Consider the following 27,623-nt stretch of genomic DNA (forward strand, 5'->3'; position numbering starts at 1 on the left):
AAGTAAAAAGAGTGAGGACAATATCCCACACAATTTAAATGATTCACTTCAAAGTTAGTGGCATAAATTGTTTATGCTGAATAACTGGGAACAGCTGCTGTAGATGCTTTGTTTAGATTAGAAGAAAAAGGGCTAGGAAGGAAAAGGGCCAAAAGTGATCCAGATAGCGCCATCTAGGTAACTTTCTGTTTTAAGTGCATGTAATTAATAGTCCTAACATAAATGAGTAAGTTATCTGTTTAGGACTGTCTGTTCAAGATTTGCCTTAACCAGATTTTACGACTGTATAATCCAGACCCCTGGTCCCGCCCTGTTGGCCCAAGTCCCGCCTTGTTTGACCCCAGCTCAGCCCCCCCCCCCCAACCTCTTCTCAGGCTTGGAGCTGCATCAGGAGGGCATCTGCACGTGCAGATGTGATGCGATGTGTGACGTCACCGCATTGCATCCACACATGCGCAGATGCCCACCCGACGTGGTCCCGAGCTTGAAGCTTTTCGAAATCCGGACAAAGTGCCGGGTTTTGAAAAAACATCCGGATGCCTGGACAGTCCTCTAAAAAGAGGACATGTCCAGGGAAATCTGGAAGTCTGGTAACCCTACTTTAAACTGATAATGTGGCACAAAGATAAGCAGATAAGTATCCATTTATCATTTTGTTGTGGCCATCCCTGCCCCCTCCCCACCCATCGCCCTGCCAAGTATTAACTACAAACATCCTCATTCTATTTTATTTACACTATATATAGATATATACAGTAGAATCCCAGTAGAAACCGTCGAAAAAAAATTGTCTACCACGCTCCTGACTGACAACCTCCAAAATTGTTTTTGTTTTCCTGATCTGACAACCCCAAAGTTCTACGCTCTTGACCCAACAACCTGCCTCCCTCCCTCCAGTCCCCAAAGCAACAGCAGCAGCCACAAACTCCCCTGAAGCATCAGCAGCAGCCACAAACGCCCCCTCCCTTCCCTACTACAGCCCCCCGAAGCATTTGCGGCAGCCACAAACTCCCTCCAGCCCCTGAAGCAGTAGCGGCAACTGGTCCTGACAACCCCCCTTCCTCCATTCAGCCCTGAAGCAGCAGCACAGCCGGACCTGACAACCCCCCTCCATCCATCTCTCACTTACCTGAAGCAGTAGTGGTCCTTATCTGCCAACACTCCCTCCCGCTCCAAAGCGGCAGCAGTCCTGACCCACCAACCCTCCTACCTCCTTCACTTACCCGAAGCAGCAGCGGCAGTCTGGTAACAGAGGCAACGCTATAAATGGGCTGCTAGCGGCCAGCCCCAGCAGGGCCTTTTCTCTGCCGCGTCGGTTCCAACACAACAGAGGAAAAGCCCTGCTGGGGCTGGCCATGAGCAGTCTGTTTATAGTGCTACCTCTTCTGATCAGCTGCTGCTTCTGGTGAAGGAGGGAGGGTAGATTGGTGGGTCAGGACTAATGCCGCTGCTGTTTTAGGACTGGAGGGGTTGGCAGGTCAGGACTGCTACCCCTGCTGCTTCAGGGCTGGAGAGGGGTGGCAGGTCAGGACTACTGCCGCTATTACTTCAGGTAAGTAAGGAGAGTCCAGAAGTGCCAGACCCATGCAGAGGGAGGGAGGGCAGACTCGTGGGGGGGAGGTGGACCAGAAGTGTGGGGTAAAGGGTCCAGCAGATCCAGCAGGGTGAAAGACAAGGGAGTGGAGATAGATAGATGCTGGACCCATAAGTGAAAGGGGGGGGAGGAGAGAAAGTGATCCAGATCAGAAAGGAGGGTGAGAAGGTAGGAACAGATGCAGGATCTACAAGTGGAGGTGGGGGGATGATGGGATATATAGTATTACAGTAGTTAGACCTATTTTTAATGGTAACTCTCAAGCAACTAGAAACTACAGATATCCAGCATCTACCAATCCCCATGGGTGCTGGATAACTGAGAGTGTGTGTAGATGTTGCATGTACATATGTAAGGATTACAGGTGTGCAGATAGTATGCAGATTGCCTGACACAGCGTCTCCCTCCCTTCCTGTAGAGACACCTGTCCCAAGATGAGTTCCAGCGTCTCTTTCAGATGCCCATAGAAGAGTTCAATAAACTTGCCCTGTGGAAGAGGAATGACTTGAAGAAGAGAGCCTTCCTCTTCTGAGCCACACCCTGGAAGAGGGCACTCCAGATCCTTTGATCCATCAGCACCTAGAGGCGCTTTACAGCAAAGAAAGAGAATGAGAGAATCCATCCTCTCCAAGCACCCAGGACTGATTTTTGGTAGTTGACGTTTCCTGACTTGGTGGCAGATATGATTGTGCAGTGGGGCAGGAAGTGTACCAAGGGCATGGCAGTACCCCCAGCTTTGCTCTTCCTTGCCCCAGCAGCAGCCTTTCCCAACCCATTCCCCCATCCCCCAGCTAGGGGTGCACCGCTGCCTTGTAAAAATTCATGCTTTGAAAATTAGTGTTTCATTGACAATGTTAGAGCTGCACTATTTTACTATTGATAATAAGAGGTGATCTTTTATCTCTACGGAGAGGAACAGATGAGAGGTCACAGTGCATCACGGTTGCGCAAAAGGAAGGGTTGAACAAGTAGCATATGGTCACACTCCAGTTTGCTGCTGATAAGATGGTTTTGCATTTTATCAGCAGCGGAGGAGATGTTGCATTGGGCCAGTAGTGTAAAGGAGCGTTGTAGTGTATCACTATTGACAATATTTTATACTGGCTCAGTACTGAATAGTTGCTTGCCCTGTAGCAGTATACACACTAATCATAGGAAGAAAGCTGCATCACTTCAGTAATGAGAGGTTATACATTTAGCACGAAAGAAAAGGTTACTCTGTACCAAAGCTGAGTCACTGATGAGATCCTCAAATTCCTTAATTTCCCCCTGTCTTTTCCTCTTATCCTTACACACCAGGCTGAGGCGACCCTCACGTAGGGATAACAGCCTGGAGGAGTGCCAGGAGTGTGGGTACAGCCTGCCCTTCTCTGCATCTGTTGCACAGCTGGAGGGAGCCTGGCTTGCAGGTGGACACTAAAGAATGTATGTTCCTGGAGAATCACAAGCCCAGAGTTGCCTTTCACAGCTTCATATTAACAGTGACATCACTATAAATAAGCTTTGTGGCTTCCAGACGCACATCCCTTCCTGGATCTCTCTTGTTTTGTTAATTTGGGGTGCAGGGTGGGTGGGATGGGGTTAGGTTTTATTGTTCTGTTTGTTTTTGCTGCTATTGGACAATTCCTGTGAGTGGGGTTTTTCTGCTTCTTATTAAAGGTGGTGTGGCATTTATCAGGAGCTAATGGATTGCTTGTTTTTCATGGGGGGGAGGGACTTTTATACAATTCTGGTGGGAATGAAGAGTTCTGGGGTTCAAGGTTTTACTTACGGGGGAGGGGGGAGATGCTCTTAATGTCTTTCTGACTCTAACAAGACGGCATGTGGCTATAGCGGGACAGGTATTGAGTGTACCTATTTGCTTGGGAAAAATAGGCCTGGCTGAACATTGGACCCCATCAAGACAACTAAATGTGATGCACTGTGTTCACAAAGGCCCTGATTCTATAAACAGCACCTAACTCGGCCACAAGGGGGCATCCGCTAAAAATCAGGGGAGGGAAATTTCATGGCGACTTCAGGAAGTATTTCTTCACCGAAAGAGTGGTTGATCATTGGAACAGACTTCCTGTGCAGGTTGTCAAGGCCAGCAGCATGCCAGATTTTAAGAATAAATGGGATGTGCATGTGGGATCTCTAAGAGGGTAATAGTGGGGGGGAGAGTCATCGGAATAGGCAGACTCGATGACATATAGGATATCTGGGAGAATAAATTTAGGGAAGGGGATCTTTAGTGTGGGCAGACTAGATGGGCTATGGCCCTTTTCTGCCATCATTTTTTTTATGTTTTCTATGTAACTTGTTTATAGAATCACACCTAAGCAGTCTTTAGCACCGGTAGGCATTGATACATTAGGTGCACTCCCATTTATGCCAGGGTTTTCTTGGCCTAAATGAGAACGCCTAAATCAAACCATGCCCAAATTCCACCCTTAACCATGCCTACTTTCTGGTAGGCTCCTTGGAGTTAGCGCCTACCGAGTTAGGCACCTACCAGATAATTAATTTTTAAAATTGTTTTTAATTACTTTTTAATAGCACTTTTCAGTTATCAGCGCCAATTTAACCTAATTGAATAAGCTAGGTGCACCAATCTGGGTGCCTAACTTCAGGCACCATTTATAGTATCTTGGGCAAAATATTTACTTTGCAGTGTTTTAAAAAGGGTATTTTTGATGTCAAAGAAGCAAAGTATGAATGCAGGATCACATTTATTTATTGAGATTTATTAACTGCCTTTATGAAGAGATTCACCCAAGGCGGTATACAGCAGGTATAATTCAACATAAAACTTACAATTTTATTAACAGCATAACAGTAATAAAAGACCAAGACCAAATATAAACATAAATACAATTAATGAGGTAGAGTTAAAATCAGTAAACAGAAATTTAATAATAGGACTACAATGAAATAATCCTGTTGCAGAATGAGCATACAGTAAACCCCCGCGAATTTGCGGTTTGCAAATCGCAGACTCAGTAATTCGCGGTATTTTCCGACCGCCTCTTCCTGGTACTAAAGTCATGGTTACACCAATCAGGAGCTGCTTTGACATGCTATCTCCTGCTATCTTCTGTGCCTCTTCTTTCATTGTTCTGCCAGTCTTGTAAGCATGATATTATGATCCACAGAGTCGAAAGCTGTTGAGAAATCCAGCTACACTAGCATCAAGGTAGATCCCCTGTCACATTTTCTGTGCAGATCCTCAAGAAGGGACATCTGTTCCTTACCCAGGTCTGAATCTAGACTGACATAGGTCTAGGCCAGAGGTGGGCAACTCCGGTCCTCGAGGGCCGGAATCCAGCTGGGTTTTCAGGATTTCCATAATGAATATGCATTGAAAGCAGTGCATGCAAATAGATCTCATGCATATTCATTGGGGAAATCCTGAAAACCCAACTGGATTCCGGCCCTCGAGGACCGGAGTTCCCCACCCCTAGTCTAGGCAATTATTTTCAGTCAGCCAGTCGTTGAGTTGAATGCAGACTGTCTCTTCTATAAACAGGAAAGGAATGTTAGAGACTGATCAGTAGTTTTCTAGCTTGTCCTCATCAAGGGAGCTCTTTTTAGTATTGGTAGCTGCCCTTCTACAAAGATTTTAGTGACCTCCTTCAATGAGGCCTATGTTAGTTTGTCGTGCTAGTTTTGCTGAACAGGGGTTGAGAGGGTAGGCTGTAGGCCTTTCAGGTGTTTTTCAAGAGTTTCCTCTGTGACCTGGTTAAATGAGTCCCAGATGGCTCTGCATGGTTGAGGGGAAAGCATGTTTTCTCTTCATTATCTGGTAGGAGCTTTGATGGGACTGTCTGTAGGTCTTGATGAAGCCCACAGTTAGTTATGACTGGGAGGGCTGGTTCTGTTGTGGGGTCTTCAGTAGGCTGTTTACTATTTTAAATAGTTGTTTGGTTGAATTTGCAGTTTGCTCAATGTTTTCAGATCTGCACTTAATATTTTTCCTGCTCACGCAAAAAAGGATGTGCAGAATCTATGGGAATTTTTCTGTCTCACACATACGTAACCAAACATTCTAAAGAAAAACTGGAACATTGCCTACAAGTACAAAAGTACCTTTAGGCTTTGTATATAGGGCCCAAGAAACAAGTAGGCAAATAGTCTGCTAGGTCACAAAGAAAGGAGATCATGGAGGCAGACACAGTCAAAGTTGAATAGGACTTAAAAAAATCTTTATTAAAGTAGGCTAAAATACTGCCCGAAAGGACTGTGTTTCGCCCTGCATGGACTGCTTCATGGGCTTAAATTTTATCGTGAAATACAACAAAATACCATCTCACTAACAGGTCAACATGCAAAGCATAAAACAATAAGAACAAATAAACCTGATTAATAAATATAAATACAATAAGTCCAATAAACAGTTAACTAATGAATAGATAAATAAAAAGGATAAATAATAATATTTAAAATCATCATGTACAAGATATACACACAATGCATACAAACTGGGCAGAGGCTCATTCTATACATATAAAAAGCGTGGGAACCAGTTCAGACTGTATTAAATACCGTTGTGGTGTCAGTGCCCATAAGGCACTGATTGCTATGGATGGTAAAAACAGGAGTACAGTGAGAAAGATTTGCTCAGTTAAAATCCTGTTTGGCCAAGACAGAACTCCTAAGATGACTTATCAGGATCTCCTGACTCCAGAGGAGGATTCCTGCATGGGCATCATGAACAGTCGATGAGACTGCTGTTTTCAGGTTTTTGTTAGGTCACATGATCTTCACTGACATGTGGGAAAACAGTGAGGCTCCAAATAACTTCAAAAACAATGAAAAAACAAAAATGAAATTACAACAACTTTTAGACCCCTGAATCTACTGTAGAGACTGGAAGGTGCGTGGCAGGGAAGTATTATAGTGCTAGGAGTAATGTAATGTTGAGCTGGGAGTACTAGTTTTCTGGGGGGAAGAGAGATGGGGTGAGAAAGTGTGCTGAAGTGTAGGACCTGCATGCAGAGCCTCTGATGCCCTGTAGATGGCAGTTTTAGCTTGCCCCGCCACACTGGCTCCTCTCAGAATCCTGGGATCAGTGAGGCGTGGAGAGCCTTTTTCTGTTGCTGGACTGAGCTGGATTGTCTCCGTCCTTCCATTACTGTTTTGCTGAGATTCTGCTTTGTGACCTGGGGACTCTACGACAGCATCCTGGAAGCAGTGACGTAACACTACAGCATGGAGAAACCAAAAGGTAAGAAACCAGGAGTGACTGACTCCCTGCACTGCCATTCTTTAGTGAAACAATTCCTGTCCCAATCTCCGGATATACAATACTCCCAGGCTCTGGCTGACATTTCTGACTCTGTTACAACTAGGCAGAGCTGTTTATTTGAATTTAGCTCCTTTCAATAGTAGCATTCAGCTACAGGAGGTATTTTCCTGTCTCTCAAAGACTTTACAATCCCCATCCCTTTTTTTTTTAACTAAACTGTAGCATGGTTTTTAGCGCTGGCTGCAGTGGTGCTCTGATGCTAATAGGAATTCTATGAGCGTCGAAGTTGTTACCGCCATGACCGGCGCTAAGAACTGTGGTACAGTTTTGTAAAGGGGGGTCAGGGTAAGATTGTACCTGAGGGAAGGAAGAGTTAAGTAACTTGCCCAAGATCACAAGGAATCACATTAGGATTTGAAACTCTAGGGTTGCCATATGTCTGGGTTTCTCTGGACATGTTCTCTTTTGTGAGGCTCTGTCAAGCATCTGGGCAGCTTTTTTATTTTCTATATTTTCTCCAGTTTTGGGGCAGCAGGGGGCAATACTAACTGGCAAGAAGAAACAGGCGCATGGAACCACTCTGCTCAGGCGCGCGTTGTCAGATGTGTCGGTCCTCTACCTCCTCTGAAGTCAATTCCCGATCTGGGGCAAAGTACCGGCACAGCCAACAGCGCGCACCTGAGCACAGCAGCTCTGCCTGTTCTTCTTCTTTTTGCAGATTGGAAGCAGCAGGAGGAAGGAACCCAAAGTAACCTGGGAAGGGGTGTGGGACAGCTGGATGGAAGGGTAGGGAGTATGGGAAGATGCTGGATAGAAGGATGGGGGGATGCAGAGAGAGAGGGGGGTCATGTTAATGGAAGGATGAGGAGAGAAAAAGGGGATAATAAGGCCTGGGTTGAAAAGGGTAGAGGGGACATGCAAAATGGAAAGGATTACGATTGAAAAAGGGGACATGATGGAAAAGGGGAAGAGGGGAGAAGTTGGATGGGGTAGAGAAAGAGGGGACATGCTAAATGGAAGGATGGGAAGAGAAACAAGGACCCTGAATGGACAAGGGATAGAGTGGGGAGGCTGGATGGAAGGAACGGGGAGAGAGGGGAGACACAGACACTGGATGAAAGGATGAGGGAGAGGGAAGGGGGGCACATGAAAGAAAAAGATGATATACTTGATAAAAAAAAGGGCAGAGATAAGATGCTGTATGGAAGGATGAGAGAGAGCAAATGGGGACATGATAGAAGACGGGTAGAGAGGAGATGCTGGATGGAAGGATAGGGATAGAGGAAAGATGGGGAAGGGGCACAGGAATTTTGCTTATACTCAGTTGTTGTGTGCATGAGCCAGGCACATTACATTACATTGTACTTGTTAACCGCGTAGCCGTTAGTTCAACGCGGTTTACAAAAAATTATTAACAGTAAACATGATCCAGGGAATAGAATAAGTTAGTTAGTCAAGTGCTTGGAAAAAGATAGGTCTTCAGCTGTGTTCTAAAATGTTTATAAGAGCACGCTGTGAGCAACAATGTTCGAAGTTCTTTATCGTAAGGTATGATTATGAAATTTCTTACTTCTGCAGCCCTGTACAGAAGGAAAGAACTTCACGATGCTCATTTGAAAGGAAACTCTGCAATGAGAGGGCATAGGATGACATTAAGAGGTGATAGACTCAGGAGTAATCTGGGGAAATACTTTTTTACGGAAAGGGTGGTAGATGCGTGGAACAGTATCCCGGAAGAGGTGGTGGAAACAGAGACTGTGTCTGAATTCAAGAGGGCCTGGGATAGGCACATGGAATCTCTCGGAGAGAGAACGAGATAATGGTTACTGCGGATGGGCAGACTGAATGGGCCATTTGGCCTTTATCTGCCATCATGTTTCTATGCATATGATTTGCATGCTATTAGTGTTGAATACTAGGAAGTTATTTTTTGCACTGCTCCTTGTGGTAGAGAATAGCGCAGGAGTTTTGAACATCGACTTGTCAGAATGGGGCAGCCTCCCCACATCCTCTCTCCTATTCTCAGGGTTGGTGTAAAGGTATTAGGCACTTTCGGTGAATCTTCAACCTTGCACTACTAGTATTTATTATTTCTATATCGCTGAAAAGGCATACACAGCGCTGTACATTTTAACATACAATGGACAGTCCCTGCTCAGAAGAGCTTGCAATCTAATTTAGACAGGACATTATAGGGTTGAGGAGATTATGGTAGAGGAAATGATACAGTGGGTCTAGGTATCTGACAGCAGGGAGTTAAGAGTTGAAAGCAGTTTCAAAAAAGTGGGCCTTTAGCTTGGCCTCAGCACCCTGAGGTTGCAAGTTTGATCCTCGTGCTCCTTGTGAGTCTGAGCAAGTCACTTTACCCTCCTCCATTGCCCCAGGTACCACAGTTAGATTGTGAGCCTACCAGGACAGATAGGACAAATACTTAAGAGTACCTGACTACTATTCAATGAATTGTAAACTGCTTTGGGTGAATCTCTTCATGAAAAGGTGGTTAATAAATCCAAATAAATAAACAACCTCAGTGTTCTCCCCAGAAATTTTTTCCAGCCGGGTGGCATGAAAAAGTAGCCGGGTGGGCGGGGTGGGGAAATTTGGTAGTGGGGAAAATTAAATGTATACTATTTTTATTAGTTAATTATTATTATTTTCCAATGCTCGATATGACTTCCTTTTTTAAGGTTTGACACTTTACTAAATTTAAGAAGTATCCAATTCTAGAAGTGAATAATTAGATATTCACCCTCTTTCAAATAGTATAGAGGTTTAAAAAAGGGAAATGCGTTAACGAAGTCATTAGGTTCAATCTAACCATTTATTTCTGCATGAATTTAAACAACTAAAAAAAAAAAGATAAATATAGCTCATCCAGTCATACAAGAAATGGCTGTACAACACCTCTAATAATGTTTTGATCACTAGGTTCCTTCCTGAGGTCTCACTGAGGATATGAAATAGATGCTATCCCCACTTCCAGACCTCTTCCACATAATTTATGCAGAGGTGTTACTGAGCCTTGAAGGGCACCTGTGTGATTGATCTTTATCTGCTTCTTTTTTATTTTGCTATACTGCAAAGTAAGAGCTAGGGCAAAACAGTATAGGTAAAGATGCAGGTAATAATTAGCAATGTATAAAAATATTTTATTTTTATTTGCTTATAATGTCATTTGAAAGCTGCTTGATGATAATACAACTTTAATTTAATTCTTTATAATGGGTGTGTCTGTGTGTTGGGGGGACAACACCTATGTCAACAGTAAAGTTAGAATAGGGTCATTAAATCCAGTGGTGTACCTAGTATATATGACAGCCAGTGCTAATCATTTTTTTAACAAACCCTCCTCTATATAAAAAAATATATTTTTTTAGTAATAATACATGAGTCACACAATAAGGGTGCATCTAGGAAAAGGCAGCATCTTAAACACTGCAGTGAGCATGATAGCACCAACACACGCATTATAAAACTAAACAAACCAGATCCTACACAGTCAATTGATCCCGTAGTCGATGCTAACAGAAAACCATGTCCTTTTCATACACACAGAACACAGATACACCCTCGCCCAATATGGAATAATCACAAACTAAAAATAGAAATATGTAGACAAAAGTTAAACTTAACAAAGAAACCAGACTCTGCATACAATGCAACACCATAGAAACAGTGACACATGTCCCCTAATACTGTGCAAAATATAAAAACAGTAGATGTAAATTTGAAAAAAAACTTCTACATAACAGTCACCACTTTACAAATTAACAAATAGAAATAAAATAATGAGAAATATGAAAATACCATTTTATTGGACTAATCCATTTTTCAATTAGCTTTCAGAGGCCAAATCTTTCTTCAAGACAGTACAGTATACAGCTGTTATGATATCCTGTCCTGACCTGAGGAAAGGGGTTTATTCCCCCCCAAAATTGCCTTATTTCCATTTCCTATTGATAAATTTTAATCAATACAGTTACAATACTACTTGATTCTACGTAAAGCAACAAAAATTTTTTTTTCTACCTTTTGTCGTTTCTGCTTTAGTCATCTTCTCTTCACTCTCTTCTTTCTATTTAGCATTTGTCCTCGCTCCCTTCCATGCAACATCTGTCCTCTCTCTTTGCCTCTTCCACCCTGCCTCTGCCCTCTCTCTCTCTACCCCTTCCATCTACTGTCCACCCTATCTCTGCCCCTTGCATCCACTGTCCACCCTTTCTGCCTTTTCCATCCAATGTCTGCCCTCTCTCTGTTCCATATGGTATCTTCCCTCTTTCTATGTCCCTTCAATAAACTCTATATCCTGTGCCCTTTCTCTCCTTTGTACATGATTTATTTCAGCTTCAACCCCTCTCCATTTTTTGTCTCCACCCGTCCCCTATGCTCTGGCATCTCTCTCTTCTCCTTTCCTTCCTTCCCACTCCACCCCATGGTCTGACATCTCTATCTCCTTCCCTTCTCTCCCCCCTCTCCAGTATCTGCCTCATGTCTTTCCCTTTGGTCCAGGCTTCTCTCTTTCTCTCTGTCTTTCTTCTGTGAGGAGATCATATTGATCTTGAACACTCTTCCCTGTAGCTCTGGACTTCCCCACAATTGCCATGCTTCGGTTCCTCTTCTTCCTTCCTCCCTTCCCCCCTCCCCCCCCCCCCCCCGCGGCACCATCAACTCTTACTCCCTCTAACGTCGGCCCTGCAGCTCCGGACTTCCCCGCACCTTCTCCCCCCCCCCCTTCGGATCGCTATTATTTTAAATGTTATAGCGGCGGCGCTGTATCCATCAGTGGAGACGTCTAACCTCGGCCTGCCCCGGAACTCTTACTGCAGCAGCCGCCCTTCTAGGCAGGAACAGGAAGTCACTGTTGCAGTAAGAGTTCCGGGGCAGGCCGAGGTTAGACGTCTCCACTGATGGATACAGCGCCGCCGCTATAACATTTAAAATAATAGCGATTTGAAGGGGGGGCAGGTGTGGGGAAGTCCGGAGCTGCAGGGCCGGCTTTACACCAGTGAGACCAAGGGGCGGACCGCCCCCCACTTAATACGCCACTGATTGCGGGGATCATGAAAGGAGTCGCCGCTGCTGCATCTTAGGCGAGCAGGGCAGACCGCCACCGCGGCCGCTTCCTCTCACCTCCGCTCGAGTGAGCAACACCAGAAGAAGCATGAGCGACGCCACTGAAAATAGTGAGCGATCGCTCATGCGCTCACCTTAGAGGGAACACTGCGTGAGGACCCGGCAGTGAGGAAAGCCCGAAGCAATCAAGAGCAAGTTGTAAGCTGACCTGTCTCCTATAGCGAACCCATGCTCCGGGGCGTGTGCATGCCGACTTCCCTTCTCTTCCCCCCTCGGGACGTGACTTCCGGTTTCGGAGAGAAGCGGCATTCATATGTTAGAGCCCCGGAGCATGGGTTCAAGTCGCTTGCTGGCGTTAAAAACTAAAAAAAAAAAAAGTCAGGCTCCTGCGATTCAAGCTGTGCCGAGTCAGCCCAATAAATCTCCAAACCGGTGAGAAGGTTTTTTTTTTTGTTTTTTTTTTAAATATTGAGCAGAAGGCAGCAGCAGCAGCAGGATTTCCATCGAGATTACAGCCGGGCGCTCATCTAAATTAGCTGGGCGGAGCGCCCGGCTGAAAGGCCCTGGGGAGAACACTGAACCTATTGCCTTTATCCTGTGTCCCCATAATTCAATAAAAATCCATTACTCCATGTCACATGTTAGAAGGTTACTTTTTTTAAAAAATTTAAACACTGGAGGTCACATTGCCCCAATCTTCCTGCCCTTTTCCCACAATATTAAAAAAAATCTTTCCCTGGTAGTCTAGCAGCCCCCCTTCTTTGCTGACCCAACCCTTCTTCCCCCATTTAAAAAAAATCTTTCCCTGATAGTCTAATGGCTTCCCTCTCTAATCCGACCTCCTTCTCCCTACATCAAAAAAAATCTTACCCTGGTAGTAATGACTCCTCTCCATCTCCAATCCCCCTTTCCTCCCAATTAAAAAAATTTGAATACCTGGTATCTAGAGGCACCCCATCCCTTTCCCAACCCCCCCCCCCTTTCCGGCCTACCTACCATTCCTTTTAACGAAAGCCAGGAGACATCTTCAAAAAAAAAAGGGGTCACCAGCCCATGTGATGCTTCTTGGGATGTACCAGACAGGGTCAGTCTGCCATATAAGGGGATTTCTAACTACTGCAGAAAGCTATCTGGGATAGGGTGGTTGGGTTGGCTGAGAGAAGGGGGGGGGGCATTAGATATCCACTCCTCTTAAGCACTCTTTTATGCTGCCCTGAATCTAGTGAAAAGTTTCCCGTGTTGTCAGTTTTTTTCCCTCCATGGCTGTGGAATTGGTTCTGTTTTTAGAACCGTTCTTAAGTTGAATTTGTATGTAACTTGGATCACGTGTGTATTTATGTTTTATACAGTACACAGTCTGTAAAAACATTAAATAAACAGTTCTCAAAATAAAGAACTGTAGTTTAAATAGAAAGAAAAGATAGGAGGTTTTCACTTACTTTTATTCTTCATCCAGCCCACTGTTCCATCTCCACCCTCTCATCTCTCTCTCATCCCCATGCATCTGTACCTCATGCCTTTCTCACCACCATGTCCAATATTTCTCTCCCTCCCTATGCCCAACAATTTTCATCTTTCTTTATTTCCCCCATGTATATCATCTCTCTTTCCCTCTCACTAACTCCCGTGCCCTACAAGTCTCCTTTTCTATTCCCTCCCCCACCTCAGCATCTCTTTCCCTCACTTCCTCCATTCTTCCATCCTATGTTCCAAGTTCATTCTCCCCTCCCTCCAGTGGCATAGCGAGGGTGGGAGGCAGCTGGGATGGTGGTGCCCCCCTCACCCTCCGCTCCTTCCCCGTCCCCCCTGCTGTGTGCACGCCCCTTCCCCCATACCTGTTTAGCTTCCCTGGCGCAAGCAGCATCTCTGACTTGCTACCTGCACCAGCGTTGACTCTCCCTCTGATGTCGTTTCGTAGTCATGGGACCCAGAATCAATGTCAGACGGTAGCACCAAGGCTGGCGCGAACAGCAGGTTGGAGCTGCTGCTCGTGCCAGGTACAGTGGCAGGGAGCTGAAGGCATGGGTGCGATGGGGGAGGAACCATAAGATAAGTTGACTGGATGATTGGATGCATAAACTTGTTGTCGTCAAGTATCTAGAAAAATCTTTCAACTTAAAAATTTTTAAGAGCATATCCACAATAAGCATACTTAAGGTATTATGGGGGTGGAAGGAGACCAATGATTATAGCATTGTCTAATCTAGCTGAACAGCCATTCAGCTGGCTTGTAAATGACTAGCAATTAGTCTGAGGTCTTTCTCTCCCCTTTAATTATTTTGTAAGAAAAGAAAATAAGAATAATGAAAAAGTGTGCTAGTCTGCCTGGGCACACTAGAAGATAAGAAACCAAATCTATATCTACCACTCTTGTTTCCAGGGTAACATAAACATAAAATTTAGTGATACGGACAAAATCACTCATAGGACGGGAGGACTTGAGATGACTTCAGGGACACAGAACCCTACCTCTAATGCTGTAGAGCTATGGGATAGATGCTGGGATAAGGAACCTGTCATCTTTAGAATAGACATAGGGATGCAGAGCCTGCCATCTCTTGGGCTGGAGGACTTTGGTAAAGAGACAGGATGCACAGAGCTTGTCTATTCTAGGATTGAATGATCTAGAGATGTAGAGACCGTCACCTCTAGGGTTGGAGGTGGGGTTACCACATTTAAGAATGGGAAAACCTGGATATATGGCTCCACCCTGTTCTGCCTCCAGCCCCGCCTTGTCCTGCTTTCAACTCACTCTGTTCTGCATCCAGCCCCGCCCCCAAAAAGCCTCATCGCGTTTTTGCCAACCTCCAGGCCATGTCTGGAGGGCCTCTAGCATGTGCGGATGCATGTAACATCATCCACACATGCTTGTTGAAGGCCCTCCAGATACATCCGGAGCTCGGAACAAACTGCTGACAAATATCTTCCTACTTGGGACCATGACACCAATAACGCTTCATGACTTTCATTCCTACCAGAACACCTGGCTTTGGTCATATGTGCAAATATAGGACCACAAACTAAAAGTCCTACTATACACAAACAAAATCCTAAGATACCACACTCTGCATGCAGTACAATACAATACCAGAGAAATAGAAAGAAATGCATTTCTTCCTGAAGTGCAAAATATAGACAGCAGATGTCAATTCTAATCACATTTCAATCACTAAATTGGAAATAAAATCACTTGTCCTATCTTTGTTGTCTGGTGATTTTATTTTTCTACTCATCTTTTCCCAGTCTCTGGTTGCACTTCCTTCTGGCTGTGCTCTTAACTCTGTTTCCAGGGCCTTCTTATCCATTTGCTGTTTTTCTCTCCTTCACTTTCTGCCCTACATCAATCTTTTCAACTAAAAACAGGGTAATGCAATTTAAAAAGGAGATAAGTAAAGTACTTAAAGTCCAAACTATAAGACTTACTCCATCAAATATGTATATGGGTGAAATACTGTTTCTCTCAGCAGATTTATTGAGTTTCTAAACGCTCAGAGATATGAAACTCTAATGTGGAGACGAAGCCCTCCAAGGAGTTCACCTTCCAGTCATAGCGTTATAAATTTGATAATCAATCTCTGAGACAAAATAGTATGTTCCCTTGATCTTCTATAGTCTCTTGTTTTTATATTTTTTATCTTTTTCTTTGTACTTTTACTTATTTCTTCTTACTCAATTAGTTATAAAAAGTCAGATGACAAAAATCAGATGACGATCATTAATCAGATGCAAATCTCGACTTAACTTTAGTATATTCCGGGGTCTCTTTGGCATTAATTTTTAACATTCAACTTTCTTCCATTTTTCTGCTTCCTCCTCAAATCTATATATTTTTCAATGTATTCCCTTCCCATCTATCCATGCGAACCATCTCCTCCCTCTCTCTGACCTTCCCCACCATCCATGTGTACCATCTCCCCTCTCTTTCTTCTCCCCTATTCCCATCTATCCATAAAAAGCATTTCTTCCATCTCTCTTCCCTTCCCTTCCCACCCCTCCCATCCCTGTCCACCATGTTCTCCCCCTCTCCCCTTCCCCTCCATCTCTGTGTACCATCTCTTCTTCCCTCTCTTTCCCTCTTCTATGGTCTGACATGTCTTCCTCCTTCCACCCTCTTATAGTTTGAGATCTTTATCCTCTCCTTCCCACAGTCTGGCATCTCTTTCCCCTCCTTACTGCTCCTCTTCCCCCCTTTGTGGTCTAGCACGTCTGTCTTTCCCTCCCCCTGCTGTAGTCTGGAATCTCTGCCGCCTCCTCCTTTCTTTCCCTGGGCTGGCATCTCTTCTTTCCTCCCCCCTTCTGTAGTCTGACATCTCTCTCCTTCCCCCGGTGGTCTGGCATCTTCCCTTCCCTTTCCTCCCCATCACAACAGTCCAGCACTTCTCTTACTATTCACACCCCACACCCTCGGTGGGATCTGGTGCTTGCTCACCATTTTTCCCAGCGACGTTTCTGTAAAAAGAGGACATGTCCAGTGTTGTACCTGGGGCAATGGAGGATTAAGTGAATTGCCCAAGGTCACAAAGAGCTGCAGTGGAACTCAAATCCAGTTTACCAGGATCAAGGCCCACTGCATTAACCATTAGGCTATTCTTCCATTCCCTTTCTTATAAGTTTGCAACCCCCAGTGCACGCTAGGAGCTGCATGGTCCTGCGCTTCTTTATATTTTATTATTATGCAATATATCAAACATAATGAACCTATCAGGGCTACAGATACCAGAATGCACTGAGGTCATATTCAATGCTCATTCTAAGGAGTGGTTAGTTCTAAAATCCAACAATTTTTTATCCCAGTGTTAGCAATGCATTTTTGTATATGTACCACAAAAAATAATTGATTTAGTTTAATTAATTTTTTATTGTTTAATTTTGTTTGAAAGTCAGGTCAGGTCAGTGTTTTTGTAATGACCATGTAAAATGTATGAGTGATTGCTCACAGTCCACTTAGAGGGAATATAGGTCGTAATACCTAGAGCAGAGTAAAGCCCTCCTGCAGGCATCAGACATTGGGTGACTTTGGCTGCTCTTGTTGGGGGGTGGGGGTGGAGGGGAATGAGTTCAAATCATCTCCCTACAAAGCACAGATTCTGCAGCTTCCCTGGAACTCTGTTCTCGCCCTCTCCCCATGCCAGTATGTAACAAGAAATTAATAAACATAAGCTGAATGTGTGGGATAATTTTCCCTTCCTGCAGATTAGAAATGCTAGAATGTAGGGCACACACAGTCTTCAGCCTGTTTCTCTGGGAGGGTGGATGAGAAAGAGAGAGTATTCTTTCAGGCTGAAGACTCTGCCTCTCTGGTCTCAGAGAATGGCAACATGTTTGAGAAGAGTATACCCAGCATCAAAAGTTGTCTGTGTGAGACCAGTGTCCTATGAGAGGGAGAGGCAAAATCCACGTAGGGGGGAAGTTATCAATGTGAATTACCATTAAGATAGGCTATTTTACCACTAACGTAGTGCTAATGTAGAACAGGTCCCATTTTATGCTAATAACTGAGGATAACAGTAAAATAACCCATCTTAATCATATTGATAATTTCCTCCCTAAATCCCTGTCCATTGCTGGCATAGGGCACTTTCCTGCCTCATAATTGATTCCAAGAGCAGATCCATTAATACCAGAAGGAAGGAGGTGCTTCATTTCATAAAGAAGATTATTTACGCCCTCTTGAGGGGGAGGAAATTTTGAATTAAAATTCAACTCTAAAACCCAAACAATATTCATTCATTCATCTCAACATTGCTGAGGGGGAGGAGGTGACACAGATTCTTCATTCGCCTCAAAGAAAGAAATATGTGTGTTCATCAGGCTCCTTGGTCCTCTCATTCGTGCAAAGGCTGGGTTTTTAAGACCTGGGTCAACTAACAGGCTGATCTGCTTCTGGTTTTGCCTCATTTCATTAAGGATCCATAGTTCTGATTTTCTTATTAATTTCCTTAAATCAGAGCTATGAACTCATATATGGAATGAAGCAAAACCTCCCCTTGGGAAGGACCTTAGTCATCTGAGCCAATCAGAGCCTTGAGCCACTCCCCATGCATCACATGATGCCTCAAGAAGGGAAGGCCCACCATTTTGGAAAGGCGGACTATGATGATGGAGAGATCGTGCTTCCCTCTTGCGTCCAACAGAAAGGGTACCAGCGGAGGGTTTAGGGGATTTGGGGGAGCATCTGGTGGTAGGAAGGAGTGGGCATCCCTCTTGCCTTTTTTTTGGGGGGGGGAGAAGGAGGAGGGTAGGGAATGGTTTGAGGGGGGCTCCATTGGTAGGAGGGAGTGGCAGTGGCGTACCTAGCATATGCGACACCTGGGACCCATCATTTTTTGACACCCCCCATCTGTACGAAAAACATGATTTTTAGTAACAAGCCACATGTCACACATGAGTACCTAGGAAAAGGCAGCATCTTACATACTGCAGTGAGCAGTACAACATCAATACACCCATTGTAAAACTAAACAAGATCAATCCTGCAGTCAAGCCTAACAAAAAACCATGTCTTTCGAACACACAGAACACAGAAAACACGTTCGCCTAGTATGGAATATGTAATCACAAACTAACCCCTCCCTCTTTTACAAAACTTAGTGTGGATTTTAGCCACGGTGGTAACAGCTCTGACGCGCATAGAATTCAGCATCAGCATCAGAGCTGCTACCACCACGGCTGGCGCTAAAAAACGCTCCACAGTTTTGTAAAAGAGGGGATAAAATAGAAATACATAGACAAAGGTTAAATTGAACCAGTAAGAAGCTGGACTCTGCATACAGTGCACCACAGAAACAGTGACACATGTCTCCTAAAGCAATAAATAAATAGATAATTTTTTTCTACCTTTGTCTTCTGTGGTTTCTGCTTTCCTCATCTTCTTGTAACTCTTCCTTCCATCCACTGTCTGCCGTCTCTCTTCCCCTATATGGCATCTTCTTTCCTTCTATGCCCCTTCCAAAAACTGTATGCCTCCCCCTTCCATCTCTCCTTTCACCCCCTTTGGTCTGGCATCTCTCTCCTCTCTTTCCCTCTCCCACACCTCTCCTCTGCAATCCCTTTCCCTTTTTCCCTCATTTTCTTTTTAAATTTATTTTCTGCATCTGTCTAGATTACGTCCTTACTACCCTCTCATCAATGTCCTTTTTTACTGTCTACCTAAAGCTTGCCACCTCTTTCCCTCACCCCTCCAGTGTTTCCCTAACTCAATCCTTTTCTCCCCATCATGTGCCCTCCTTTTATTTATTCCCTCTTTCCATCATGTACCCTCTTTCTCCAACCCTTCCATCTAGTACCTTCTCCTCTCTCTGTCCACTTCCATCCAGCGTCTGCTCCCCTCTTTCTCTCCTCCCATTTCCTTCCTGCATTTGCTCCCTTATCTCTCCCATCTGCACTTCCATCCAGCATAGGCTCCCCACTACCATCCAATGTCTGCCCTTTCTCTCGCCATCCACTCCTCTTCAATCAGCATCTTCCCCCTTTCTTTCCCTCCAATATCCATCCCCCTTATGTCTCTCTCCTTTCTCTGTACATCAGTTCTAACAGCACCACCCTTCCATACCACCCTGCCCCCTTTCTTTCCCTCAACCACTCTTCCATTCCAGCAATCCTTTCTCTCCCTTCATGCAGCAAGGTCCCATGATGACTGTAGCTGCCAGCTGCCAGTCCACCCCACTCCGACATACTTTCTCTGGAGCGGACTCAGCAGCCACATGCTGGAAGGTCCCGCGATGATTCGTCTGCTGGCTCTACTCCAGCAGACGCAGGGAGTTGTGGCAAAGTCTCGCAATGACTGCGTCTGCCGGGTCCACCCCCTCCGATGTAACTTACTTCTTCCGGAGCAGAGCCGGCAGACAAGTCATCGTGGGACCTTCCTGCACCTCAGCGCGGCTGCCGACTCTGCTGCAGAGAAAGTAAGTCAGAGGTAACGTGACCATTTATTTTTTTCATCAAAAGGGGACATCTATTAATTGACTGCGTATCCTTTCTTTCATTTCTTTCTTTCTGCACTCAGGCCCAACAATTGTCCCTTTCTATTCCCTCCCTCCTTCCTTCCCATGTTCTTAGTGCCCCCAGTGCCTCCTTCCCGTGTCCATGGTGCCCCCAGTGCCTCCTTCCCATGTCCTTGGTGCCCCCAGTGCCTCCTTCCTGTGTCCTTGGTGCCCCCAGTGCCTCCTTCCTGTGTCCATGGTGTCCCCAGTGCTTCCTTCCTATGTCCTTGGTGCCCCCAGTGCCTCCTTCCCGTGTCCATGGTGCCCCCAGTGCCTCCTTCCCGTGTCCTTAGTGCCCCCAGTGCCTCCTTCCCGTGTCCATGGTGCCCCCAGTGCCTCCTTCCCGTGTCCTTGGTGCCCCCAGTGCCTCCTTCCTCTGTCCTTGGTGCCCCCAGTGCCTCCTTCCCGTGTCCATGGTGCCCCCAGTGCCTCCTTCCTATGTCCTTGGTGCCCTCAGTGCCTCCTTCCCGTGTCCATGGTGCCCCCAGTGCCTCCTTCCCGTGTCCTTAGTGCCCCCAGTGCCTCCTTCCCGTGTCCATAGTGCCCCCAGTGCCTCCTTCCCGTGTCCTTAGTGTCCCCAGTGCCTCCTTATGTCCCCCCACTGCCTTCCAGATTTTGTCCACCCCCAAAGCCAGCCTGCCTGTCTGCCTACCTATCTCCCTCCCTCCCTGCTGTGCTAAAGCCAGCCTGCTTGCCTGCCTATATCCTGCCCTCCCTGCCACAGAAAAAAGAAAAAAAAAGCGCCTCTCCCCTTCCTTTCCCTGGTCCGCGTCTGCAATCTTACCTCCCCCCGCTGACAAGAAGTCTTTCCGACGTCAATTCTGACGTCGGAGAGGACGTTCCGGGCCAGCCAATCACTGCCTGGCTGGCCAGGAACATCCTCTCCGATGTCAGAATTGACGTCGGAAAGACTTTTTGTCAGCGGGGGGAGGTAAGATTGCAGACACGCGGGCTGGGGGATAGGAAGGGCAGGAGGACCCAACCTGGAAAGCTATGCACGCCCCAAGCCATGCACCCAGCCCTCCGCCCCCCCCTTAGTACGCCACTGGGGAGTGGGCATCCCTCCTGCCATTTTTTCTTGTGTGTGTGTTTGTTGGGGGGGGGGGGATTTGGCCTGGCATTCCTCCTGCTGTTTTCACTGCCATGGGGTAGGAGTCGGTTCCTGGTGCTGGTTCGTCGGGGAGTGCCATCATCAGCAGCGGAGATGCTTTTTTTCTTTTAATTGGGGCAGATATTGTGCGTGTTACATATGGACAGCATCTATGCCCATTAAAAAAAAGAAAGGTTTCCTGCCCTGAACAGCTAAGTGGCAGGAGGCTGCTTTTGGGACTTCTTCTGCCTCTCAGCTGTTCAGACTTTCCCTAACGACTCTGTGCATGTGTGTGAGAGTTGCTCTCACAGCCATCAATAGGACGGGAGAGATGGGGATTACCTCTGCGTGAATCATTTGCATGCAGATTTTTAGTGCATCAATAGTTCTTTTTGAATCGGCCAAAAAATCAGATCGGAGAGAACCACATGGTCTTTCTGCTCCTCTTTAGTGCATCTAGGCCTGAGTGCTTGCTCTTAGCTGTGAGCTGAAACCTTGCTAAAAATGTTTATTGTGGAACGCTAATGACTGAAGATTAATCCCAGTGCATCCTATTCTGCCTCTCCCCCTACCATTCTCAGATCTGGACCGGCTGCTCTCTGATCTTCAGTCTTTCCTGCTGATACTGGACTGGGAAAATCTCAGCTTTATTGCTCAGGCCAAGAAGAAGTTGATTACAGAGCTTTTGTCCCGGCTGCAGGACCCCCCATGTATGTATCTTCTGACAGAAAGCAGCCTTTAATTTCACAGATATCAGTGGAAAAAGACTCGACATGGCTGTGTTTCGACTGTGAGGTCTGCATCATGAGTCAGAAGATAATCCAAACTCAGATAAATCTAAGCCCAAATTCTATCCAACATCTTGGAAATTAGTAGCAAAAAACAAACCCAGGTGTCGGGTTGCCACTGTCAAACACTTTTTGTGCTTAGTTTTATCTGAGGTTTTGCTACTGATTTCCAAGATATTGGATAGAATTTGTGCTTAGATTTAGCACCCTTGTTCCACATTCCTCTTTTCCACTAGAACAAGGGTGTCAAAGTCCCTCCTCGAGGGCCACAATCCATTTGGATTTTCAGGATTTCCTCTATGAATATGCATGAGATTTATTAGCATACAATGAAAGCAGTGCATGCAAATGGAACTCATGCATATTCATTGGGGAAATCCTGAAAACCCGACTGGATTGCGGCCCTTGAGGAGGGACTTTGATACCCCTGCACTAGAAAGAAGGGAACAAGGGATACAATTTTAAATTCTCCCTGTGCAAATTTCAACAACCATCCAATCCTAGAAATTACAGGTTTTATATCCCTTTGCCAGGGCTGGCACCCTCACTAGGCCGACTAAGCTACTACCTAGGTTGTCAGAATTTGAAAGGTAGCAGTTTGGCTTTGCTGTATTTTGTGAAGTTAGTTTTTCCTGATTTTGGACTTTGAAGGTATAGGGAAGTGAAGTATTGATGCTGGCCTATGAGGGAGGAGCAAGGGAAGAGGAGATGCTGGGCATAGTGGTATAGGGAAGAGAAGGGAAGGGGAGGTGCTAGACTATGAGGGAATAGGGCACTCAGCTGCTACTTGGGGGGGGGGGCAATTTTGAAGGTTTGTCTAGAGCAGTGGTTCTCAACCAGTATGTCCCCAAGAGGTGGGAGGTATGTCACAAAAAGTTGGTCTAGACAGCAAGTCTGTGTTTCCTTTACAACCAAAAGTGCTTGCAAGCTGAGAAACCAGCAATCTTGAGAGTCAGGTTCTTGAAATCCTCCATAACTGGTCCCTATTTCTTCTTCCCCAGTACCCCCAATAATAACTGTTGCCTCCAGCCCCAATTGAAAATGTTGAATGTCTGCTATCCATAGAGTCTATTTGCTATAAAGTTTCTGAGTAGAATATTTGCAGGTTTTTATGTTAATTCACAGTATCTGGTAGTGGAGGAATTTTGTGTTGCTGTTATTGAGGTGACACCAGAATTTGAATATACAGTAAAACCTTGATTTGCGAGCATAATTCGTTCTAAAACCATGCTTGTAATTCAAAACACTCATATATCAAAGTGAATTTCCCCATAAGAAATAATAGAAACTCAGACGATTCGTTCCACAACCCAAAACCTTTAATATGAAATACTGTATGTACTTGTATTGCAAGACCTCGCTCGTTTAGAACAGTCACTACACTCCTGCAGTGTCAGAGAGAGAAGAACCATTGACTCAAATGTGATGATGTGATGTGTGTATACTATATGTACTTGTATTTCAAGACATTGCTTGTTTCTCAAGTTAAAATTTAATAAAATGTTAAAACACTTGCAAACCAAGTTACTTGCAATCCAAGGTTTTACTCTATATACTGTATATTTGTTTTGTTGTATGACAAGTGAGAAATCTGGAACTGGTCTGTTGCATACAGCTTTTTGATATGGAATATGCAAATTCATGCTAAATTTACAATTAAACAATATTCATCTGTGCTTTGTTCAGCTGTGAAAGTGTTTGGTGTGAAACATACAAGAATATTGTCAGGTGTGTCAAGACAGAAGAAAAGTTGAGAATCACTGATCTAGAGCATTAGATACCCTTGGGCTAGCCCCACCTAGGGCTTATCCCCCATGAGCCTTCCATTCTTAGAGATGCCAGGTTCTATTTCTCTCAGATTGGTAGTAACCTTTTGAATAGTGATGAACAGAAGAGTTGAAAGAACTTGTATCGAAGTTGCACTCAGCAACAGTGTTTGGGGAGATGGGAATCAGCTCCTTCCAGACCACTGTGCTGCCATATCATTGATGGAACCGGGAATTGTCCTGTCGAGAACCATAGGGACCACTGCTGGGATTCCCTGTGGGGCAGGATTACCAGCACACTTGAAGTCTTCAGGAAGAAAAACCTTGTTTTATCCCATTGCATGTACAGATCAGTTGTCTTGCCTTTCTTAGAGAATGTAAGGGGAGTAGATGTTGCCAGAAGGATTCTGGGCTGTATAGAGAGAGGCGTAACAAGTAGAAGAAAGAAGGTGTTGATGCCCCTGTACAGGTCGTTGGTGAGGCCCCACTTGGAGTATTGTGTTCAGTTTTGGCAAAGGACATAAGAAGACATGAAGCAGTTCAGAGGAGGGCAACAAAAATGGTAGGAAGTTTGCGCCAGGAGAGACTGGAAGCCCTGAATATTGTGGCGGGGCCAGGGATAAGCCTAGCTCTGGCAACCCGGCTCCCGCCCCAGGCGCAGGACGGAGCGCTCCCGGGAGGACTCCCGCTGGATAATCCCAGTAGAAAATAGCATACACTGCTCACTTTGTAAAGTTCAGATTTTCTTTTTATTATCCCCAGTTCAAGGCACTGGGTCTCAAGTAGTCCTTCTTGGCTGAGTGGACTTGAAACAAATGATACATCAGCAATGCTTCTCCTTTATAAGAGAGTCCAGACTGCTGTTCAGGCAGATAAACCAAAAATAAACCAAAACGTTTTTTTCTTCAGTTTCACCAATTGTGCCTGTGGATACTTCAGGAAGCTTTTCCCACCTGACCCACCTGAAGTACAATGCCCCCACTACCCTTATGCTCCTGGGGTAGGTGCTGGGGAACCATCCACCCTTTTCTGACTGGTTTAAGTCCCCACCCAAAAGTTCCCCTATTCAGGGCTATGTAACGTCAGGTCACTGAATTCCCGTTCAGGCTTTTCTCGGAGGTTAATTAGGGTTCCCACCTCCTTCACTCTCTCTGCAAGGCCTATCTCTTGGGCTCTAATTGACACATTCACACTTCCTTACAGTCCTGCCTAAGGGAGAAAGAACGCTGCACAGAAAGACGTTAACTTTCCTTCCCCTCCCCCATTACCTTATTGACTGTAATTAGATAGGAGATCCCAGGCTGCCAGACTGCACTCCATTTCACTTCCTTCAGAGACCTCTATCTCTATCTCCATTAGTGACTCCCCACTCTCTGAGGCTGGATAGGAATTCCCTTCAGGGGCAGCTACCGGCCAGCCCTGCTCTGGAAGCCTTTCTCCTCCCTTGAGCTTCTGCCTGGGAGCCAGAAGTTTGTTAATTCGTGAGGGCTGTAGGACAGCCTGTTCTTTAGCCCGGGACTGTGAAAGAAAACTCACAGCTGTTTCCTTCCTGCTCTGCACTGCATGTCTCTCTCTTGCAGTTCCTGAGTTCCCCTGAGTGTTCCCAGGTGTGTTGGTTTTATGCTGCAGGCTCGTTCCCACTCTCCCTCTGGGTTCGTCTTGCCTGTCAGCTCCGCCCCTTTCCTTAACCCTTCCTGAGCTAGTTTTCTTTACCAGAGGCTTTACTGGAGAACTGCCCAAGGAATTATAAAAGGGATTAAATCAGATATTTTTGGCTGCTCACACAGAGGAAACCATCTAGCAGCCGTTGCTGCTACTTTGAATCAGCCCTCGCGACCCCGAACCAACCCGACAGATTCCACACAGAAGAGGCTGTCAGCCACACTAAATCACCGACGCTGTCTTACTGCTGGGCGTGCGAGCTTGCTCCGCCCCCCAACCCCTGCCGGGACATTTAATTTTGGCTGCTCACACAGAGGAAACCATCTAGCAGCCGTTGCTGCTACTTTGAATCAGCCCTCGCGACCCCGAACCAACCCGACAGATTCCACACAGAAGAGGCTGTCAGCCACACTAAATCACCGACGCTGTCTTACTGCTGGGCGTGCGAGCTTGCTCCGCCCCCCAACCCCTGCCGGGACATTTAATTTTGGCTGCTCACACAGAGGAAACCATCTAGCAGCCGTTGCTGCTACTTTGAATCAGCCCTCGCGACCCCGAACCAACCCGACAGATTCCACACAGAAGAGGCTGTCAGCCACACTAAATCACCGACGCTGTCTTACTGCTGGGCGTGCGAGCTTGCTCCGCCCCCCAACCCCTGCCGGGACATTTAATTTTGGCTGCTCACACAGAGGAAACCATCTAGCAGCCGTTGCTGCTACTTTGAATCAGCCCTCGCGACCCCGAACCAACCCGACAGATTCCACACAGAAGAGGCTGTCAGCCACACTAAATCACCGACGCTGTCTTACTGCTGGGCGTGCGAGCTTGCTCCGCCCCCCAACCCCTGCCGGGACATTTAATTTTGGCTGCTCACACAGAGGAAACCATCTAGCAGCCGTTGCTGCTACTTTGAATCAGCCCTCGCGACCCCGAACCAACCCGACAGATTCCACACAGAAGAGGCTGTCAGCCACACTAAATCACCGACGCTGTCTTACTGCTGAGCGTGCGAGCTTGCTCCGCCCCCCAACCCCTGCCGGGACATTTAATTTTGGCTGCTCACACAGAGGAAACCATCTAGCAGCCGTTGCTGCTACTTTGAATCAGCCCTCGTGACCCCGAACCAACCCGACAGATTCCACACAGAAGAGGCTGTCAGCCACACTAAATCACCGACGCTGTCTTACTGCTGGGCGTGCGAGCTTGCTCCGCCCCCCAACCCCTGCCGGGACATTTAATTTTGGCTGCTCACACAGAGGAAACCATCTAGCAGCCGTTGCTGCTACTTTGAATCAGCCCTCGCGACCCCGAACCAACCCGACAGATTCCACACAGAAGAGGCTGTCAGCCACACTAAATCACCGACGCTGTCTTACTGCTGGGCGTGCGAGCTTGCTCCGCCCCCCAACCCCTGCCGGGACATTTAATTTTGGCTGCTCACACAGAGGAAACCATCTAGCAGCCGTTGCTGCTACTTTGAATCAGCCCTCGCGACCCCGAACCAACCCGACAGATTCCACACAGAAGAGGCTGTCAGCCACACTAAATCACCAACGCTGTCTTACTGCTGGGCGTGCGAGCTTGCTCCGCCCCCCAACCCCTGCCGGGACATTTAATTTTGGCTGCTCACACAGAGGAAACCATCTAGCAGCCGTTGCTGCTACTTTGAATCAGCCCTCGCGACCCCGAACCAACCCGACAGATTCCACACAGAAGAGGCTGTCAGCCACACTAAATCACCGACGCTGTCTTACTGCTGGGCGTGCGAGCTTGCTCCGCCCCCCAACCCCTGCCGGGACATTTAATTTTGGCTGCTTAACGGCGCACAGCCGTTCGGCGCGCCGGCTAAGGCGCACGGCAAAGGCACGTGCGCCTTAGCTCGCGCCTTTGCGAAGCGACTGAGCGAAGCATAAACAATTCACCATATAATCTAACCACAATACCTGATCCTTCAAGACTTCACAACAAATGAGAAAATTCACTACAAACAACATACTAAAACCTAATTTAAACCAACACCTCAATCAATCCAAACCAACATCACTAAGAGGCGTGGCCTAACCGCCACAGAGATCACACATGAAATAACTACTCCTCTTCACTCACACTCGAAATTGATTAAAAAGTGCTTTTAAAAATAATTAAAAATAAATAAATAATAATAAATAATAATCTTTGCAATTTCACCAAATTATAACTGCTTAAATCCATATGTCACCCCCAAAATCGGCGAAAAACGAAAATGCTCCATCCATGTCGATCGGAGGGAAGAAGCTGAAACCTGATCTGAACACGCCAGAGAAAATGGCACCGAAAAACGATGAGGCTTCACTAGATCTGCTCCTGAAAGAAATAAGATCAAATAGGGGAATAATTCAGGAACAAGTTGAAGAAATCAAACTTTTAAGAGGCGAAATTGAGGCAATTAATTCCCAGTT

General features: G+C 46.0%; 2 protein-coding genes across 16 annotated transcripts in view; both read left to right on the forward strand.

The window, feature by feature from the left end:
- The window catches only part of DMTN (dematin actin binding protein), a 131,127-nt gene extending 127,975 nt beyond the window's left edge, over positions 1-3,152 (forward strand). For all 12 annotated transcript variants that reach the window (XM_033948317.1, XM_033948326.1, XM_033948318.1 and 9 more), the window contains one exon: positions 2,013-3,152. In XM_033948317.1, coding sequence (XP_033804208.1) covers positions 2,013-2,126 — 114 coding nt within the window. In that variant the 3' untranslated portion in view covers positions 2,127-3,152. The remainder of the gene's footprint in view (positions 1-2,012) is intronic.
- Positions 3,153-6,649: 3,497 nt separating this feature from the next.
- LOC117362971 (actin filament-associated protein 1-like 2) overlaps positions 6,650-27,623 on the forward strand; it is a 76,824-nt gene continuing 55,850 nt past the window's right edge. For all 4 annotated transcript variants that reach the window (XR_004539942.1, XM_033950064.1, XM_033950067.1 and 1 more), the window contains exons 1-2: positions 6,650-6,800; positions 21,548-21,676. Coding sequence is in view for 3 of the 4 variants with exons in the window: in XM_033950064.1 (XP_033805955.1) it covers positions 6,785-6,800; positions 21,548-21,676 (145 nt within the window). In the remaining variant the exon portion in view is untranslated. The remainder of the gene's footprint in view (positions 6,801-21,547; positions 21,677-27,623) is intronic.

The sequence above is a fragment of the Geotrypetes seraphini genome, chromosome 6 (assembly GCF_902459505.1).
Source record: "Geotrypetes seraphini chromosome 6, aGeoSer1.1, whole genome shotgun sequence".
NCBI classification, from domain to species: Eukaryota; Metazoa; Chordata; class Amphibia; order Gymnophiona; family Dermophiidae; genus Geotrypetes; species Geotrypetes seraphini.